Source organism: Dipodomys merriami, unplaced genomic scaffold (assembly GCF_024711535.1).
Source record: "Dipodomys merriami isolate MVZ:Mamm:240054 unplaced genomic scaffold, mDipMer1.0.p SCAF_1, whole genome shotgun sequence".
Lineage (NCBI taxonomy): Eukaryota > Metazoa > Chordata > Mammalia > Rodentia > Heteromyidae > Dipodomys > Dipodomys merriami.
This window is the reverse complement of record NW_027202270.1, coordinates 31,591,829-31,610,773: the sequence shown is the minus strand read 5'-3', so window position 1 is coordinate 31,610,773 and position 18,945 is coordinate 31,591,829. Positions and strand designations below refer to the sequence as shown.

The 18,945-nt window shown below is 32.6% G+C and overlaps 1 protein-coding gene across 3 annotated transcripts in view; it reads right to left on the bottom strand.

Annotated features, from left to right (window-relative positions):
* Positions 1-3,847: 3,847 nt before the first annotated feature.
* Positions 3,848-18,945, bottom strand: part of Tfpi (tissue factor pathway inhibitor) — a 65,658-nt gene continuing 50,560 nt past the window's right edge. Inside the window, exons 7-8 of one of the 3 annotated variants that reach the window (XM_070019457.1) lie at positions 6,273-6,452; positions 3,848-5,555 (exon numbers count right to left, since the gene is read on the bottom strand). In XM_070019457.1, the coding sequence (XP_069875558.1) occupies positions 5,449-5,555; positions 6,273-6,452 (287 nt within the window). In that variant the 3' untranslated portion in view covers positions 3,848-5,448. Of the gene's footprint in view, positions 5,556-6,272; positions 6,453-17,157; positions 17,313-18,945 lie in introns of those variants that run through there. The other 2 variants (XM_070019471.1, XM_070019461.1) reach the window with 2 other exon arrangements.

The following is an 18,945-nucleotide window of genomic DNA, read 5'->3' as shown; positions in this document are numbered from 1 at the left end:
CAGAGAAAGGGGAGAATAAAATGGAATTAAGAATAATAAGAGAGCCGGGCGCCGGTGGCTCATGCCTGTAATCCTAGCTACTCAGGAGGCTGAGATCTGGGGATTGTGGTTCAAACCAGCCCGGGCAGGAAAGACTGTGAGACTCCTATCTCCAAAAAACCACTAGAAAACCGAAGTGGCACTGTAGTTCAAGTGGTAGAGTGCTCGCCTTCAGCTGAAGAGTTGAGGGACAGCTCCCAGGCCCAGAGTTCAAGCCCCATGACCTAATAAGAGAGCAAGTATATAGTCCCAGCAAAAATATGGATTTAACCCAACCCACAGGGATAGGGCTCTGGAACATAAACTGTTTTTCTGAATTTGTCTTCTTGTTATGTAAGGGAATTTGTCTTTAAATTCTGCTTATTAGTTTGTACTCCCATGGGCCCTTCCAGAAGTAGGGAATATTATTTCTTAGGGAAGTGACTACCATCCACTGAGGAAAATTGAGGACAATTCTCCAAGCAACTGAGGAATGAGGCCACCTGCTTTATTATAGAGAATGTGGGAGAGGCACCAAGTGTCCTGCAGAGGGCTGCAGATAAACAATACCCATTCAAATGCTGCATATGGATTTTCCTAAAGTCCTTTGACTAGTGGGCATCAACTAGCGGATGTAGAATGGAAGACTTGAAAAATGAGGAAAAAGAATTTATATTATATATATTATATATATTTATTTTGTGTCTCTATATATCATGTGATCTATAGCATGCTTTAAGAATATGATTTGTTTTTGGTGTAATGAGAGGAATTTGGCAAGGAAACAACTTCAAAAACTTTTCTGAAGAAATGTTTCTCTCTTCCTACAAATTACTAGTTGAAGTTAATGTTCACAGAGTTAACCATAGTTGCTTGTGTAGTGTAGCCTTATCATTTCTCATTGTGTCTGTAGATACTTAGTCAGAAGATACACTCAAGCACAAAATAAATGCAATATATATATATATATATATATATATATATATCATCTTGTATGCTTTAAGGAGTTTCTGTTCTATTTTAGGGCAAATTGAGGCAAATAAGTAACTAATGACTGACAATATTTTCCCCAAATCTGACATATCATGTATTTTCTTTCTTCACAGAGTCAGTCTATTTTCACAACTGGATGTTGGCATAACTGGAACTTAGAGCATAACATGTTGATTTGGTAAACCTGCTCCTTTGTGGGAGCATGCTGCCACCAATTTACTTTAGTCCTCCAAATATACTCAGATACATTTTTCAGAAAGTTAAGATGAAAATTATATGGATGTAAATAAAATTATAAGGGTTATGGAGCAGCATTTAGATAATTCCACAATGAGAAAAGAAAGTAGTAAGCATTAAAAAATTGGAAAATGTAGTACCATGTTCAGCAATTTGATATTAGGACATCCTGGCTACCTCAACTATTTTCCTCTTTGTATTCTGGCTTCTTTTCAATTCATTTATATCCAATATTTATGTAAGGGAAATAATGCAAGTTTTTGAATCTTTGGAAAGGATAAGAGTAGTAATCATATTTTATACTTTGTAAGTTGTTAAAAACATAAAACATGACTATATTTCAAATGAATTTTATGTTGAATCATTAGAGATAAAGAAGAACAAACTAGTATTTGTTTCTACCTTTTTAAACCGATTTTAGAAAGTTCCTTTATTTAAAATATTTTTAGTACCTCCTGGACAATTATCTCAAAATATATTGTTAAAAATAAAAAAAACTTCTGCTATTTTCTTTGATTCTCAGAATCTTGTTAACAGTAAAATTTCTTATTTCTATCTGTATCTGCAATTTTTCCTGAAAAGTTTCCACTCTAGCTTTTAATTGTATTGTTTACTTGTATCATGGATTAGACTGTAGCCTCAATTCGGAACCACTTTTAATTGACTACTTTATTTGAGTTATTGCTTAGACTATATTCTAAAACCTTAAACCGTTATGTATTTGATAAATTGTCATAACAACAGCTGCTGTTTTAATGAAAACATATGAGACAAACAAAATGTCAATTACTTTATATTTGTGCCACCGGCATTTCTCCCAACCATGTCACTGACCAAACAATACAGGATTAAAGGTAGAAATGCTTACTAGCTCAAAATCAGGTTGATTCAAATGAAAACTTAATGCCCTTTATTATTATATTTGATTTGGTGTTAGATTTGTTTCTTCTTCAATCTTTAAAGCATTTCCATTTAGTCTGGGATATTGACAGTCAATTGAGATGAGGATAGCTCACTGGATTTAAAAGGATTTTCTCCCTAAATGAATTTGACTCCTTGTATGTAGCTAGCAAAAGAAAAATAAGGTGAATTTCTTAACAGTTTACTAAAACAATTTCCTAATGTATATTTAACTTTCCAACTTTGAAGACTCTCATTAAACAACTGGCAGCTGTTTAGAATAAAAAATAGTGAATATTTATTTTAACATTGGAGTCCCCGTTTCTTGGCACAAGGGATTAGTTAGGTAGCTCACAGCTGCTGACATTGTAGAAGTCTCTGGATAGTTCCCTAGAATGATTTGTAATGTTTGTGGTCCATTCTGTTGAGAACAGGGGATATGTTAAAAATGAAAGACTGTCAGAAAATCAAAGTGCTTGCTTTAGGATTACAAAAAATTGTCAAGAAAGGAAGTAGCTTCCTCTGGCTTCTAACTTGACAGAATCTTCAGGTCAAGAGTAATAATCAGTAAATGAGAATTATACCCGGTGTAAAAATACAGATTAAAAATAGATCATAACCACCATGATAATCAGAGTTGTAATTGACTTGGCTGATACTAACAACAAATGCAGAAGAGCCAATCATTGCTACTGTGGACAGATCTTGTACTCCTTAAGTTTGGCTACAAGGAAGATGTATTTAAAACTTTTTAGGAACTGTGCAATAGTTGCTCATGTTTGTAATCCTAGCCACTCAGAAGGCTGAGATCTTAGGATCATAGTTCAAAGCCAGCTTGAGCAGAAACGTCTGTGAGACTCTTATCTCCAATAACCACCAAAAAGCGAGAAATGGAGTCATGGCTCAAGTAGCAGAGTGTTAGCCTTAAGCAGAAAAATCACTCAGGCCCTGAGTTCAAGTCCTGAGACTGGCATGCGTGCGCAAACACACACACACACACACACACACACACACACACACACACACACACACACACACATAGTAAAACACTAGGGTTGGATGCAGCAATTCACACCTGTTTTCCTATCTACTCAGGTGTGTAAAATTGAGAGGATTGCAGTTAAAGGTCAATATGGAAAAAAACAAACCCACAAAAATAAATACAAAAAGAAAACCCCTCTGTTCCATCTCCAACACATAAAAAACAATGTTGGAGCTATGACTCCAACAACAGAACAAACAAATTTATCAAGATAAATTATAGATTGAAATGTAAGATAAAATTTCAATTTAATCTTATTAATTAAATTTAATCTCATTAATTGTATTAAAATCAAATATTTGTTTATCTTAAGCTAAATTGTGTTCTTCTTTGATTTGAAAGGGTCAGAGGTAAAGATGGAAAGCATGAGGAGAATGGAGTGTCACTCTTGGCAATATTGTCTTTGATGCCTCCAAAGGGAATCCTAAAAACATACGATGCAGTTGGCATAGTGGCAGCATTTGGGCAGGTCAGTGCTGTATTGTTTAGTAAAAATACTTAACCTTAAATAATTATTTATTGGGGAGAGGGGAGATGGGAAGAGATAGTAAGGGGAAACAAAGGAAGAGGCAACAATGCTTGATAAGAAATGTACTCATTACTTTGCTCATGTAATTGTAACCCCTCTGCATGATATTTTCACACACAAAAAAAAGATTAACAAAAAGAATTATTTATTGAGCATTTGAAATCCAGATGCAAAATGTTCTCAAAATTACATAAGCTATTAATACAGTATAATGGTGTATGTTTTGCAGGACTGAATGAAAATGTTTGCATCTTAGGACTTTGCATAGTCCATCTTGGAACATTGTGATTGTAAAGCTGGCATCAGATGGACTGCTTTCAGATGTAGGTCCTGAGGAGGGAATCAGATTTTTAAATGGAAATTCAACATGAATTAAAAATACATATTAGTGCAAAGACATTTCTCTGAATTGAAGTAGGTATGAAAGCAAACACTTTGGGGGAAAGAACTAACTAGTGAGTTCAGGGACTATTTTGAGTTATGACAAAATATGCTAAATTTCTGAAGCTATCTTTTCAGTACTGATGGGCTATGTAGACAGCAAAAGCATGAGAGTTGCATGAACCTTGTGGAAAAGAAAGAATGAATTGAAAACTAACTGATAATATATGAGGAAAAATGAAAAATCAAAATTATGTTCAAATTTCAAAATTTGAGGGATGTGTGAGAAGCTATAAAGCCAAGGCAAATGGATGAAGTGGTTTGTAATTTCTAGATGAAAAGTCAAGTTTATATGTGAAACATAGAGAACATCACAGAAATGTCCATAGTGTTGGTGGGTAACCACAGCATACATGCTCAGTTGCAGTGTAATACAGGGAATTAACTTCAAAGAAAGAAACTGGAAAAATAAGTGGGAAAGGCTAGATTTTCTAGGAGAATTTTTCATGTTGCTAATTCCCCCTCTGGAAAAGAAATTACTAGTTGCTATGTGAAATCTTCATGATAAATGAAGGCTTCAGAGAGTCTCTGAATGTTCCAGAAATATTCTTGATATTTAGAAAAAGCAAACATTTTTCAAGGAATAAAATTCAGAACACAGGTAAAAGTTCACTTTTTCATAGTTTCAACTTATCATTAGTACAGGATTAGTCAGCTGTACTTTATATAATAAAAAAAGCTAAACCATCCCAAATCAGGAAGCTCATGATGTAGACTTGATTGCTCTTTACTCAAAGACAGTTTGGTTCAGAATTGATTGAGGTACTAATGAGTACAAAAGAAGGAAAAACATGTCTAGGGAGAGAAGCATGTGATCAATTCCATTATTAATTCTTTCTAAAGGCACTATTGAGCAATTTTTATCATGAAAACTAAAACTGGTTTGTTATTTATTTAGTAGCTTCATTTCTTAATCGGGTAATAAACCAGCAAGGATAACATCATAAATATAATCATAGAAATAAGGCAAACATAGTCTAAAAAGATGATCCACAAATTGGAAAAAAATTAACTGACTCATTATAACCAGCAATACAACTTTTATTTAAATAGAAAATAGAAAGGCCCAAGGAAAAGAATAAATTCACAGTAGCCAGTTAATAAATGACAGCTTTTGAATGAGTACATTGATGAGTTAAGAAAGAAATTCTAATTAATAATAAGTCTGATTAGGCTAAACTATTATTTTATGAACTTATTACTGACAGTATTTTATCAGAGGACAGAATTGTCATGGTGGAACCACTCGTATAAAATATTTAGCAGAATTCATCATATTATATAAAAATTATATTTTTTCAACAATGATTTCTTCATACAACATTTTCACTGACTGATTCTTCTTTTTTCTCCTGGTTTTAATTAGTCCTTGTTTTGCTGTTCTTTTCAGGTAACCTATAAGAGGAATAGAAAAAAATTTCTGAGTGAAATGAAAGCATAATAAAATATTTCATCTAAAATTTCCTTAAATTCTATTCTGGTGTTATTCTTGAAGATGTCATTTTCTTAACCTCCTTTCATAATAATATAGTGGAAGTTAAATGTAAAAGGGAGTGTGTCACACAAGATCAGTGGCAGGAGGCAGAGGGAGTGGAAGGGAAAGGCACATGTGTGTAGACCTGTGTGCATGTGTGTGAATGCATGTGCATGTGTGTGAATGTATGTGCATGTATGTGAATATGGGTATGAAGACAGCAAAATGAAACCCATCAAACACTGGAAGAATGAGATCCAGAGTATGGGAATATAATGGAGAACATGAACTTTTTCAAAGTCTACCATATCTGGAATTATCTTTTATGAATATTAACAAACACCAAATTTAAAAAAGTTAGCTTAGAGGCATTTTGTTATAATCCTTAAAAATAAATTCTTAGTATTTAGGCATTTAAGAAATAACAACCTGCTTTGTTTAATTTTTTAATGATATAGTAAGAGGAATTACTGTGAGCAAATTTAACAATATCTAAATCTAGTTGAAAAGAGCCTATCTATTAATTGAAGCATCATACTGTTATAACAATAGGCAAATAATTTCATGATCATTAAAATGTGTTCATAACTTCAAGGAAACTTATTCTAAACACTCATCAATGAGAAGAACTTCTGTACCTTTTTTACATGTCCATACGCATGCCCTTTTAGTAGTGAAATTGTTTTCATTTCCCCCACATCCACTGTACTTAAAGAGATGGCATTTCCCAGTGTCTGAATTAAAGTAGAACCTGTTTACACTGGCATTGCACAGTCCTCTGTCTGCTGGTGTGAGACACCATGATGGGCCATGATATTCTAAAAGAATACCAAGAAAACATCATCAGATCTTTGTTATAGTGAGCCTGCAAAGTCTCTTATTACATAGTTTACAAATTAGAGTTTTAAGACATGTCTATATAAGACAATAATATTAATAATAAAATAGTACATTATAAAATTCATGGTAGTTTCCATAAATCTAAACAGCCACAGTAATAAGATCTTTAAGGTACTAAAAACTGGAGTCATTTGTTAAAGGGAAGTCCTATGATAACTTTCTATATGAACACACTTGGGCATGATTAAAATAAATTTAATCATTGAACTTTCAATGATTAACTACATATTTATCAACATACAAAAATAAAACTATGCAAATTTATTTGCATAATGAAATAAACCACAAGTTTGGAAAAGATAGAATGGTCTGTCAGTGGATCCAGTGACTTTTAAGAACAGAACAGAAAGCAGAACTTTGACAATGACATACAGGAGAGTATTAGTTTCAGCGTGGTAGCAGTTTTTAAGTTCCTTTGGGAGTGTCTGTCAGTGAGCGGAAGCTGGTACTGTTAGCAGCCTGCAACTTCACTTGAGGTTAGTAAACTGATTCTCCAGGTAAGGTAGGCACTGCATAACCCATGCAGAGAAACTTGAGTGGTTTGCCAGATGGTGAGATGTGATACTACACAATTGCTAAATGGTCAACAGTGGCAAAAAGTGTCTAACTCCCAGGAATCCAGTAGTAAACAAAGGCACATAAATGTACGGAAAGGAAGCACTATTTTGGTAAACTGATTTAGAGTAGTAAATTGTGAAAGAAAGAAAATGAAAAAAATGTGGAAACAATTTTAATTTGATAACACACATTTATCATGTCCTGGTTTCTAGATAATTATGTAAAAATTACAGTGTTGTAATATACTAACTCATGTAATACAGGAAAAATTAAACATTATTAGAAGTAAACATTATTAGAAGTGTAGATGAGAGTAATAACTTAGATAACTTTTTTTGGTCAAAATTCAAGAACTGTAATCAGGTAATGAATATTATTTTATTGGGGTTTTTAGATATATAAACATTGTCTTTGAAGGAACTCATAAAGTCTTTAAATTAAACATTAAACAAGTAATAACTTTATCCAACATGACTACTTTTATGTTTGTTTTTTTGGGGGTGTCCGGTCGTGGGGCATGAACTCTGGGCCTGGGCGCTGTCCTTCAGCTCCTCAGCTCAAGGCTAGCACTCTACCACTTGAGCCACAGCGTCACTTCTGGCTTTTATTCTTTTTGCTTATGTGGTGCTGAGGAATCGAACTCAGGGCCTTTTGCATGCAAGGCAAGTGCTCTACCACTGAGTCATTTTCCCAGCCCCTTTATGTATATTTTAACAGGATTGAATACCATCATGTCTTTGGAGAAAATATGTTATAAAGTTTCTATAAAATGTTGATATTTTTCATCACTAAAAATGGCCTCTGTGAGGGAATTTTGTGGATAATGCAGGTATGTTGTAATTGTGCAAATTACTCCAATGTGTTTCCTATGGGTTTTTATTACATAACTTAGAATTTGAAATGATTAGCAGCCACAACTTTATCATATAATTTGTCAAGGCCATTACCCATGTCTAGAAACAAAACAGACTAGAGGCACCTGGCCTTATTTGAGAAACAGAAAATTGTTTCTCTTTTTATTGTTTCCTCAACAAGAATATATGGTTACATAAACTACATTTCAATTTCACTTCAGCATTTTGGACAAAAGATGTTTTAGCCCACTAAGTTGTAGATGATATATGTATAAACTACGTTCTTTACAAATGTCTTTTATTAGGTCTTAGGAGCAGTCCCTTCTCGAACACCCCATATTCCAGGACAAAGAAAATTTTATTTTACAAGGATCCAAACACTGCTCCCTCACCCCGTAATACACAACGCATGATAAACCTAGCCTTAAAAAACAAAAAAAGCCAATTCTATCTGGGCACTGGTGACTCACACAAAGCTGGCTGGGGCAGGAAAGTCAGTGAGATTCTTTATCTCCAATAAACTACCAATGAAGCCAGAAGTGGAACTGTATAGTACTACCCTTGAGCAAAAAGCTCAGTAATAGAGCTCGGCCCCTGAGTTCATGCACCAGGACTGGCACACATGAGAGAGCACACACACACACACACACACACACACACACACACGGCAATCCTGTTTCAAAGTGAGGACAAGCAAGCCTGGTATAGTTGGGACAATGGATTCTGACCTACAAGTCAGAGAACTAAAGACAAGAATACAGGTGAAAACGAGGACCATATCAGCCCTTTCCAACTCCATACGGGCTATGACATAAGGGAGAATAGGGAACATGTAGGCTATAGATACTGTCTTCCTGTGACCATCCACCAATGCAACACCGTCCACTATCAATGAGACCTACTCAAAAGTCAGAGGAAAATGTTCCCTAGAATTCAGAACAGGGCTGGGGGCAGAGGGAAAGCAAGGGTTTGGTTTTAAAACAGACTTACATAGCATAGATGTTATTTCTCAATCTCACTTCTGTTTAATTACCCAAGCAATGTTTTACTTTGACCTGATACTCTTTGTGACTGGTACATCTGAATATCTGGTAGGCTTCCCCTCAGCCTGGGATGTGTGTGCAGATGTGCACTCCGCCTTGGTGTCTGATACTTCTTCCTACCCTGCTTCATGTCATCAGCTCTGATGCACCCTCTTGCCTACACAAATAAACAGAAGCAGCTTCTTCCCCACCAAAAATGATGTTCCTAACATTAGAGAGAATATTTCCATAATTAATTAAAACTCGAGATTACTCACAAGGAATATTGTATTTTATCATAGGTAATTTTAGATTTTTTGTTGTTGTTGTTGGTCGGTCGTGGGGCTTGAACTCTGGGCCTGGGTGCTGTCCCTGCGCTCTTCAGCTCAAGGCAAGCACTCTACCGCTTGAGCCACAGCACCACTTCCGGTTTTCTAGTGGTTTATTGGAGATAAGAGTCTCATGGACTTTCCTGCCTGGGCTGGTTTTGAACCGTGATCCTCAGATCTCAGCCTCCTGAGTAGCTAGGATTACAGGCATGAGGCACTGGCGCCCAGCTAAAAATGTAATAGATTACCATTAATTTGCAGGTTTTATATCACTGTTTAGAAATGTGAATTGTATCTGATAAAGATACAATTTTGAACGTTTGTACAATAAGATTATTATTGGATTACTATAGCATTAACTATAGTAGAATAAAAGTAAGGAGATAGTTTATCCAGGCCATTTTAGCCCTAGGAATTTTTGAGTTCTTGATTAATACTGTGAAATCTCTAGAAATAAGATTTTTTAACCTCGTGAGGTTATAAATTTAATTTGTAAATTAGCACATTTATTCTAAATATATATATGTATGTATATATGTCTATATATAAGAACTCACCTATTCAAAAATCCAGATTTTGTCATCTATAATGAAAAAATATAAAGGTTTTGAAGTATATAATATAACTCTTTCTGGCCTAAATTATAATTGTTAACAGAAATTTTAAGATAGAATAAAAAGCACTAACCTGGCTTTTGTTCCTTTTCCCTAGGAAATGTAATAACAAATGCATTCAGTCATTGAGAGCAAGATGAGCAGCTTCCACCTGAAAGGGTTTTGATAGGTTCTACAATTCAGGATCCCTTGCCTTATAAATTTTATTTCTTCTGGCAGGAACCCCTATGAAGTAGTATAACCACTAAAATGTGAGGTAATACTCCAGAATTAATTTTATAAGTGTCCACAATAATCTTTGAACCTCATACTCTACATTTTTATAGTGTATTCCCATTTTACCTGCTCTTACAACTTAGGAGACAAATCATAATTTGCTGAGTAATTTTTTTTTGAGTTTTAAGTCTTAAAGAATTGAATAGTGATGCCTTTTACATATTTTCTCTGTAATTTTATAGTAAAGGGAAGTATGAATATAAAATTGTTATGAATTTTCTTTGAAAAATAATATAAAAGCATAACAAATATAAAGTTTCTCGATAATTTGATTGGTGCATTTAAACTACAATTGGTAGTTTGGTAATGAGAGCATCTATTAATACGCTCATTTACATCTTTATTTCTTTTGCTATATTTCACAATATTTAGTGGATATGTCTCTTTATTTTTATGCAACTATACCTCTTTCTTGATATATGCACAGTATTACATTTCATTCATTGATTTCTATATAGATGATTGATTTATTGACTCATGAATATATAGACTATTTCAAATAACTTTTGTTTCTCAGTTCCAGACAATAGCTTATGAACATTCTTGTAAACTAGTCTTTATACTCCTAGATGAGATATTTTAAAAGTAAGAATTATATCAAAGCTACATTTAATTGATAACTTCGTAGATGTTGCTGACTTTTCCAATAATATTTTTGTTAGTCTTCCAGTTTAATAAATAATATTTAAAAAGTATCTAAATATTATTTAACAAATCAAAGACCTCACTGAATATTTATATTTATAATTCATCACTTTTCTTCCTCCCACACCAACAAAATTGGAAGGTTACTACAGACAAATAATTGCTTAGAACATCTCAAATGTTTTGCAAAATATCACTTACATAGAACTAAGGTGCCTTACTTCATGTACAACTTACAAATTTAGAAAGATACATAATTAGTTATAAGCTCTGTGATTACAAGAGCATTAAGATGTTGCAAAATATGTATCTTAAAATCAATAAAATATTTTATCACATTTTACATATGATAAAATAATAATTCCAGCAGCCACTTCTTGTCATTTACCTTAATTGTTTCATGGGGAGTCAAAAAGAAAGCAAACTAAAAGAAATAAGAAATAGTAAAATGAATTATCAGATAGTGTCTATACTGATACTATGTAATACTATGTAATGTGAATAATACTAATACTATGTAATGTAAGAATTGGCCAAATTTTTGTTTTCTGTTTTTTATATTTTCTCTGTGTTGTCTGAAATTTGAATAACCAAGTTACATAATAAGAAAATTTCTTAGAGTACATCCAATGTCTTAAGATCACAAAGAAAATTCAGCAGCGGGAAATCTGCCTCTAGATTGGGAATGGATAGTGATCTGCTTTTGTCCCTAGACCACAGGAAAGCTTGTCTGTATTCATTAGATGGGGTGATGGTAACTGGCAGACATTTACATTGCATGCAGTGTGGAGAAGAGGACAAGGCCCGAGGAAACAATCATCTGGGGATATTTTTTTCTCTCTCTCTGTATACTGGGCATTTAGCTGAGGTTGAAGTGCAGGAAGGTTGTCTGCCTGGGAATTTGGAACTGAAGATTATGGAGAATAGCCTAGACAGAATAAGGAGATGCTTTCAAGGTTGGAAACTTGTCTTGAAACTGTACTGCATGGTCAGTCATTGAGAGACAGAGACAGAGGAAGGGAGGGTAATAACAAGTTTTGAAACTCTTACAAATATAATTCTCTAATATAATTATGTCTTACAATAAAGTAGGAAAAACTTTTCCTGCTGACACACAAATTTGAAAACCCCATGAAAGGTGAAAAAATCGTGCTTGTATTAATTTGTTGGTCAGTTTTCAAGAAAGAATAAAAAGATAAGATTATGGGTGATGAAAAGTAAGAATCAGAATGCTTCTGATTGATTTGGTGTACCTTAGAAACATATGCTCATCTAAAGAGCAGAATGTACATAACAAGTATGAAGAAGGCAGGGATCTTGAATTTGAGACAATCCTAAGCCACATAGTGAAACTTTGTTTCAAAATAAACACAGAAGCCACCAAACAAAAAGCAATGAAGACTTTTCTTGAATTCTAATATATTGGACTTTATTAAGTAAATATTAATCCACCATTGGACATATTAAAAATGAATAAAAAGTTCTGATCTTACTTCATATATGAAACACACTTATTCTATGTGGGGGTTGAATCTAGTGAATCTCAAAAAGGGAGAGTATAAAATAAGACCACTAAAACTACTTCTTTGATATTGAGTAAAATTGAGCACCAGATATAAAGAGACATAATGACAGTTGGAGAGAAGATATGTCAAGTTTTTCCATACCTTTTGACTTAGAAGAATTTTTATTGAGAAAATAGATCTCCATCTTTGAGAATTTTAAAAAATATATTAAGAAATATCAAATTAGGAAACATGAAATTAGGAGAATTTCATAACATAACATTACTATGACTTTCTTTCATTATGGCTTTTATTTAGAAAAATCTTTCAGTGAAGGTGAGATCAAATGTACCTAGGGAATAGCCAGCAAACTAATCCAAGATGGAACACAGAAGACGACAGTTTTGAGAAAACAGAACTTTTGGTGGACTTGGTTTGGTGAATGCCCAATAAGTCTACAGAGCTCTCTGTCTTCCAGTAATACTTGTGCAAGTCTCTGGCTTGGCATGATAGACTAACATAAAGGTCATTTGTTTAATCTAAATCCTTCCCGTTTTTGAAAGGCACACCTGCAAAGCACAGAACTACCGTGTGTTCATTATTCCAATTCTCTAATGTGGAAGATACCCAAGATTTTTGGAATTCAACTGCAATCAGTATATAGATATGTTATATATACAGCATATAATACGTAACTATATAATATATATATATATATATAACATATATTGTTGGAAGTCAATTATATAGATTATATTACATAATATATAACAATATTATAATATGTAATAGATACAATATACAATATATAGTAATATATTATCTTCCATCATGTGGAAAATATTCGTTTTATGGAATTCAACTACAATCAGCAAATCTCTCTCTCTCTCTCTCTCTCTCTCTCTCTCTCTCTATATATATATATATATATATCTCAGGTATATATATACATATATACTGATTCAACTACAATCAGTACATATATATCAGTTGTATATATTAATTGTAGTTGAATTCATACACACACACACACACACACACACACACACATATATCTGTAGGGCAGGTCAAAAACTTGGAAAGATGGGTTTGCAAATTCTATGATTAAAAATAAAATCCATTGTCACTGTATTTGATTCTGGTGCCCTGCATCTTTTTTTTGTTGCTGTTGTTGGTCGTGGGGCTTGAACTCTGGGTTTGGGCGCTGTCCTGGTGCTCTTCAGCTCAAGGTGAGCGCTGTACCGCTTGAGCTACAGCGCCACTTCCAGTGCCCTGCATCTTGTATATACATTTTTCTAATTTGGGGAAGGGAAGGGAAATAACAAAATGCTGAAATAAGGATACAGGATGACCCATTTAACAATGAGATATACAAGACAGTAAGTTGAAAACGAACTTTACAACTTTTCTGGGGGTGGGGAAGGCAAAACGGGAGGGAGGAGGGAGGTAGGGCTGGTAGGGGAAGTATAAAGGAGGGTGTAACAATGTTCCCTAGGAAATGGACTCATTACCTTGCTCATGTAACTGTAACCCCTCTGTATAGTATCTTTACAATAAAAATATATATAAAAAATCCAAAGATCAAAAATCCAAAAATCCAAAGTGTACTCATATTTTGTAATTATGTTTGTATTTTAAAAGAGCCATATGCCATTTCAGGTACTTGCAATATGATCTATATTGAATTGGTACATTTCAAAGTTATATTTAGTCATACGAAGATTACAAAGGAAATGCACATAAATAATATATTTGATTGTCATCTTTTTCTGCTGAAAGTCTCAGGTGACACCATTTCATTATCAGTGCATTTTGAATTTCTTTACTTTCTGTATTAGTCTTAGGGCTTGAACTCAGAGCCTATGTGCTGTACCTGATATTTTTTGCTCAAGGCTAAGACTCTAGAGCCTGAGCTCCACTTTCAACTTTTTAAGTGGTTAACTATGTTCTTTACCTGATATTTTCTGCTAAAGGCTAGGACTCTATCACTAGAGCCTGAGCTCCACTTTCAACTTTTTAAGTGGTTAATTGGAGATAAGAGTCTCATAGACATTTTGCCTTGGCTGCCTTTGAACCATAATCCTCTGATTTCAGCCTCTTGAGTAGCTAGGATTAAAGATGTGAGTCACTAGCATTGTCATTTTTGAGTTCTTACTGACTAATAAAACAATGAATTAAGAATTTTGTGTTATTAAAATATTTGCAAATATTTTATGATATGTGGAGGCTCCACATATAACAAATGAGGAATTCAAGGCTGAGAGAAATTATGATTTTTTTTTCAAGCCACAAAACAAGTTGCTAAATGGCAGGACTGAAGACTAAAATATTTAAAGAATAACTGGGTGATAACAATAACTTTTTCAGATTGAATAAAGGTTTCACAAGATCTTTATACCTAATCTCTAAATTCCCTTGCCAGTAAAGTTGTAGTTCAAAATGGGTAGATGTGCTTTATTCTCAATTACATGTATCCATTGAATTTCATTAAGTTTGAATAGAGAAAGGTATCTAATTTCAATAGATCACCAAAGAGGGAGGTGGAAAGTAAGTTTTAGGTGTAATTTTTCTGAGCCAAACAGAATATTCACATATTTAAAGGCAAGATTTAGTTGTTTGGTATGTTCAACCTAGACTGTTTTTAGAGATGACTGACAACTGAAGTTCTAGATTTTTATGTATTCTGAGATCATAACCATATCAGTCAGTGTAAACCATTTATGGTATTATGTGTTATTAAAGCTGGAAATACATGATGATACTTCTCTATTAAAAGGTAGTGGCAATTTGCCTGATTAGCACATTTATTCACTCAAGCACATCAATACATTCAGCTTCATTTCTGCAAAGATTTTCCAGTATTCAAACAGAAAAGGAATTCAGAGAACTACACACAGCAGAGTAGCATTACTTTTCTAGAGTATGCCTGTCTTATTCATAACCTGCCTTTTCATTATCCATATCAAATTCATTACAGTAAGGATTTTTCTCTTTTATTAGAAAAATGCTTTATCAAATTAGTCATAATATATCAATTAAAAGTTTTGATTGTATTAGTCTATAAATAATTTTATTTTATAGTTGTATAATGATCATATAGTTAATTTTGTTTAAAATTTTTTAATTATTTTTTTCTTATTTTCCTTTGAAAATGCTAAACTTAATTTCTATTTTTTACTGAATAAAAATAATGTTATTTAAAATCACATTTAAAATAATGTTTCTTACACATTGAAAGTAGTGATATTTCCCTTTTAAATGTATGGATTTTAAATGTAGGAGGATTCTTCTGTCTAGGGCAAAACATTATCTTTGATTAGACTTCATATGATCCAGGAAGAAAGAGATTAGAGAAGTAAGCAGTGCTCACCTAAGATGACTGCATTTGGATGCACATGATTTTGGCACAGATGAGGTGTCACATTTTTGTCTCTTACCAGTACTTCTACCAGGAAGTAGGAGGCCTGATGGAGGTCCTCCAAAAGTTATCTATTTGGGGGAACCAGCTTGTGAGAAAATCAGCACAGATTAGCTGAGCTGGCATGTTTAAATTATGAGAAATGTTACTATGTCCCTTGGTTCTTGATATGACAACATGTTTGAAAAGCAAGATTCTTCTTTGGAACTGTGTGGGTTGTGGATGGAATATAGTTTTTAGAATTTTTCACAGTGTCTGTGACTTACTGGGGTGTGCAGCTGAATGTTTAGCTCCTTAACTGAGAAGGTAATTTCTTCCAAGAAAGTTTTCAGGATTGTGATATTCTTCTACGTGTAAATATATCTTTAACAAAAGCCCTAATAGGTAACTATATTTATGCAAATATACAAACCTATAAATTGATTATATCAGTCAATGACAGTGTTTGGTTGTTGTTGTCAGCATAAAATTTCTTTCAGATGACCAACAATAACCAAAATGTCTTTTTGTAAACAGATTTATATATGTGTACATACATATGTTTTTATTTCTTTTCCATTCCTCCATGTATATATTTGTGTGTACATATATGGGTACATATATGTATACATATATATTATATATGAATGCATATATAGTACATACATATGTATATACATATATAGTATATATGTACTATATATTTATGTATACAATACTATATATATGTATGCTATATGTATGCTATATGTATACTATATATGTATACAAACATCTCTATACATATACTATATATTATATCTGTATACATATATACTATATACATAATATATATATATATAGTATATGTATACAGATACCTGTATACATATATAGTATATATGTACATTTGTATATATATGTATATATATGCAGAGAAAGAGCGAGAGAGAGTCTACTCAGTACATTGAATACAGTCAGGAAACAGAATTGATTGTAGTCAAATTGTTTTCAACATGATATCCAAACATTTTCTCTGAATTTGATGAGCTGGCACAAAGCAATGTCATCTGGGTCAACTATCTAAGTATTTCATTTCTTAGCCAAAGGGAAACTATGAGAGATTGAATTACCAGTTGTTCTTTATCTACCCAAAATAGACATATTTCATATATAAAAAGTTGATGTAGTCTCAAAGCAGTTGTTAAAAACTGATATATAGAAGCGGGAGAATTAGAAAAATATTTCACTTTTTTATGGACAGATACACCCAAAAGTCCTAGAACAATATGACTATTTAGAGAAAAATTGTTCAAAATCTAAAAATAACTGAAAGCAATAGTTCAAAACTACCAGTGAGATACAGTAAGAGGATCATATTAACTATGCATGCAAATACTAAAACTTTATTAATGTTATATCAAATACAAGATGTAAACAATCTTAGTAGAAGGGAATATTCAAAATGCACATCTTAAAATATGTATAAAATGCTATCAAATCCTAAAAATAACATGAATACATGAATGTAGAAGACGTTCAGAAAGACTTGGTAAGTCTGATCAGCATTCTTCGAACCATCATTTGTTCCTTTTGTAACTGTGGATCACAAAATTAATAAATGAAAAATGTAAGTCATCTGTCATGTACATAACACTAAGATAACACTGGAAGACGGTACAAGCTATAAAAAATATAAGCTCATTATATCCTCTTTCAGAAATTACTTGAGATAGCCTCAAAGGCAAAGCAAATAACCAAAAACCCACAACAAAAACGACACGTAATAGATGACTAATATTAGGTATCCAAATGGGATACAGAAAACATGTTTTGTTATGTCAATGAAAGGGCATCTTGGAGAGAATCTTGGGTAAGAGAAACCACATCAAACATCATGTGCAACAAGCAGGAGTTTGTGTTTAATAATAATGAATGAAGAGATCACTTTTAATGGAAAGAAAAATTTTATGATTAAGGGATAAATAAGAATATCTTACTTGGGAGGAAATAGAAAGAGAATCTTGGGTTTGAGGCTAAGTTGGGCAAAGTTAGTGAGATATTATCTCAAAACAAGAATTATGAACAAAAATCATTGGGGGTAAAGTTCAAGAGGTAAAACACTTACAACTCAAAACCTTTGGTTTAATTGTCACTCAAAATAAGAGCTGGTCTACGTGAAGTGGTAGAAGGCAATGCAGACATGTTTAATCTATGTGGATGAAGATAAATTAGCATAAAAATGTATCCATTAAAATTTATTTAGGTTATAAACTTGTTTGATTAATGATAAAATTTAATGGATGCCTAAAGCTAGTACAGCCATGTGAACAAAGTCATGTATAATTTATATTATATACAATTTTCTGTCCATGAGAATATTATATATAATATACTATATAGATTAGCATAAATCAATATATATAACACAATAAAATATATTGTATGATATATTGTATAATATATGTTCATTATGTCAGGAATTTGGATTATATGTAATATTTATTTCTAATATATTTGAATTATATCTAAATATTCTGGTTATCTGTGTCAATCTTAACACTTCTGCAGCCTGGTTTGCCAAAGCTAGTGTTGATTTCATGCTTGTCTTGGGGGGAATATCAAATCCTAATGTGTATATTTTATGAAAATCATATATTTATAAAAAATAAAACTTTCATAGATCAAATAAAATGATAGTTCTGATTATCTATCGACCTATTTATATTTCAAAAAAATATAACCATTGTTTAGCATCTCCTATTGAATGATTGTCATTAATGTACTAATTTGGTTTTGATGTGGTTGTTTAAAACTAAAAAAACAACAACAAAAAACCCCACTAGAGATTATGACTCTGAATAAAGCAGATAAGACTGAAAATAGAAGAGGTAAGTGGACATTTCACCTCAAACTCAATAAAATTTAATAATAGTTGAAAGAAGAGAAGCAATCAAGAATTCAAGTGAAATAATTGTAAAAATAAATAGCACTCGGAAAATTTGGAAACTGGAGAAATTGAAAAGATAAGAAAGGTTATACAAGTATTTTGTCTTTGAAGCTTCATGATATGTTTCCATGACAAAATTATCAACTTGTTTTAATAAACAATTTTGAATTATTTGAGTATATTTGTAGATATATTTCTAGTATGAATTCTTCTTTAAAGATTACTCATGATTTTGATACTGGGTGTTTACTAGTACATTCATCTGAATAGTGCAAAATTTTG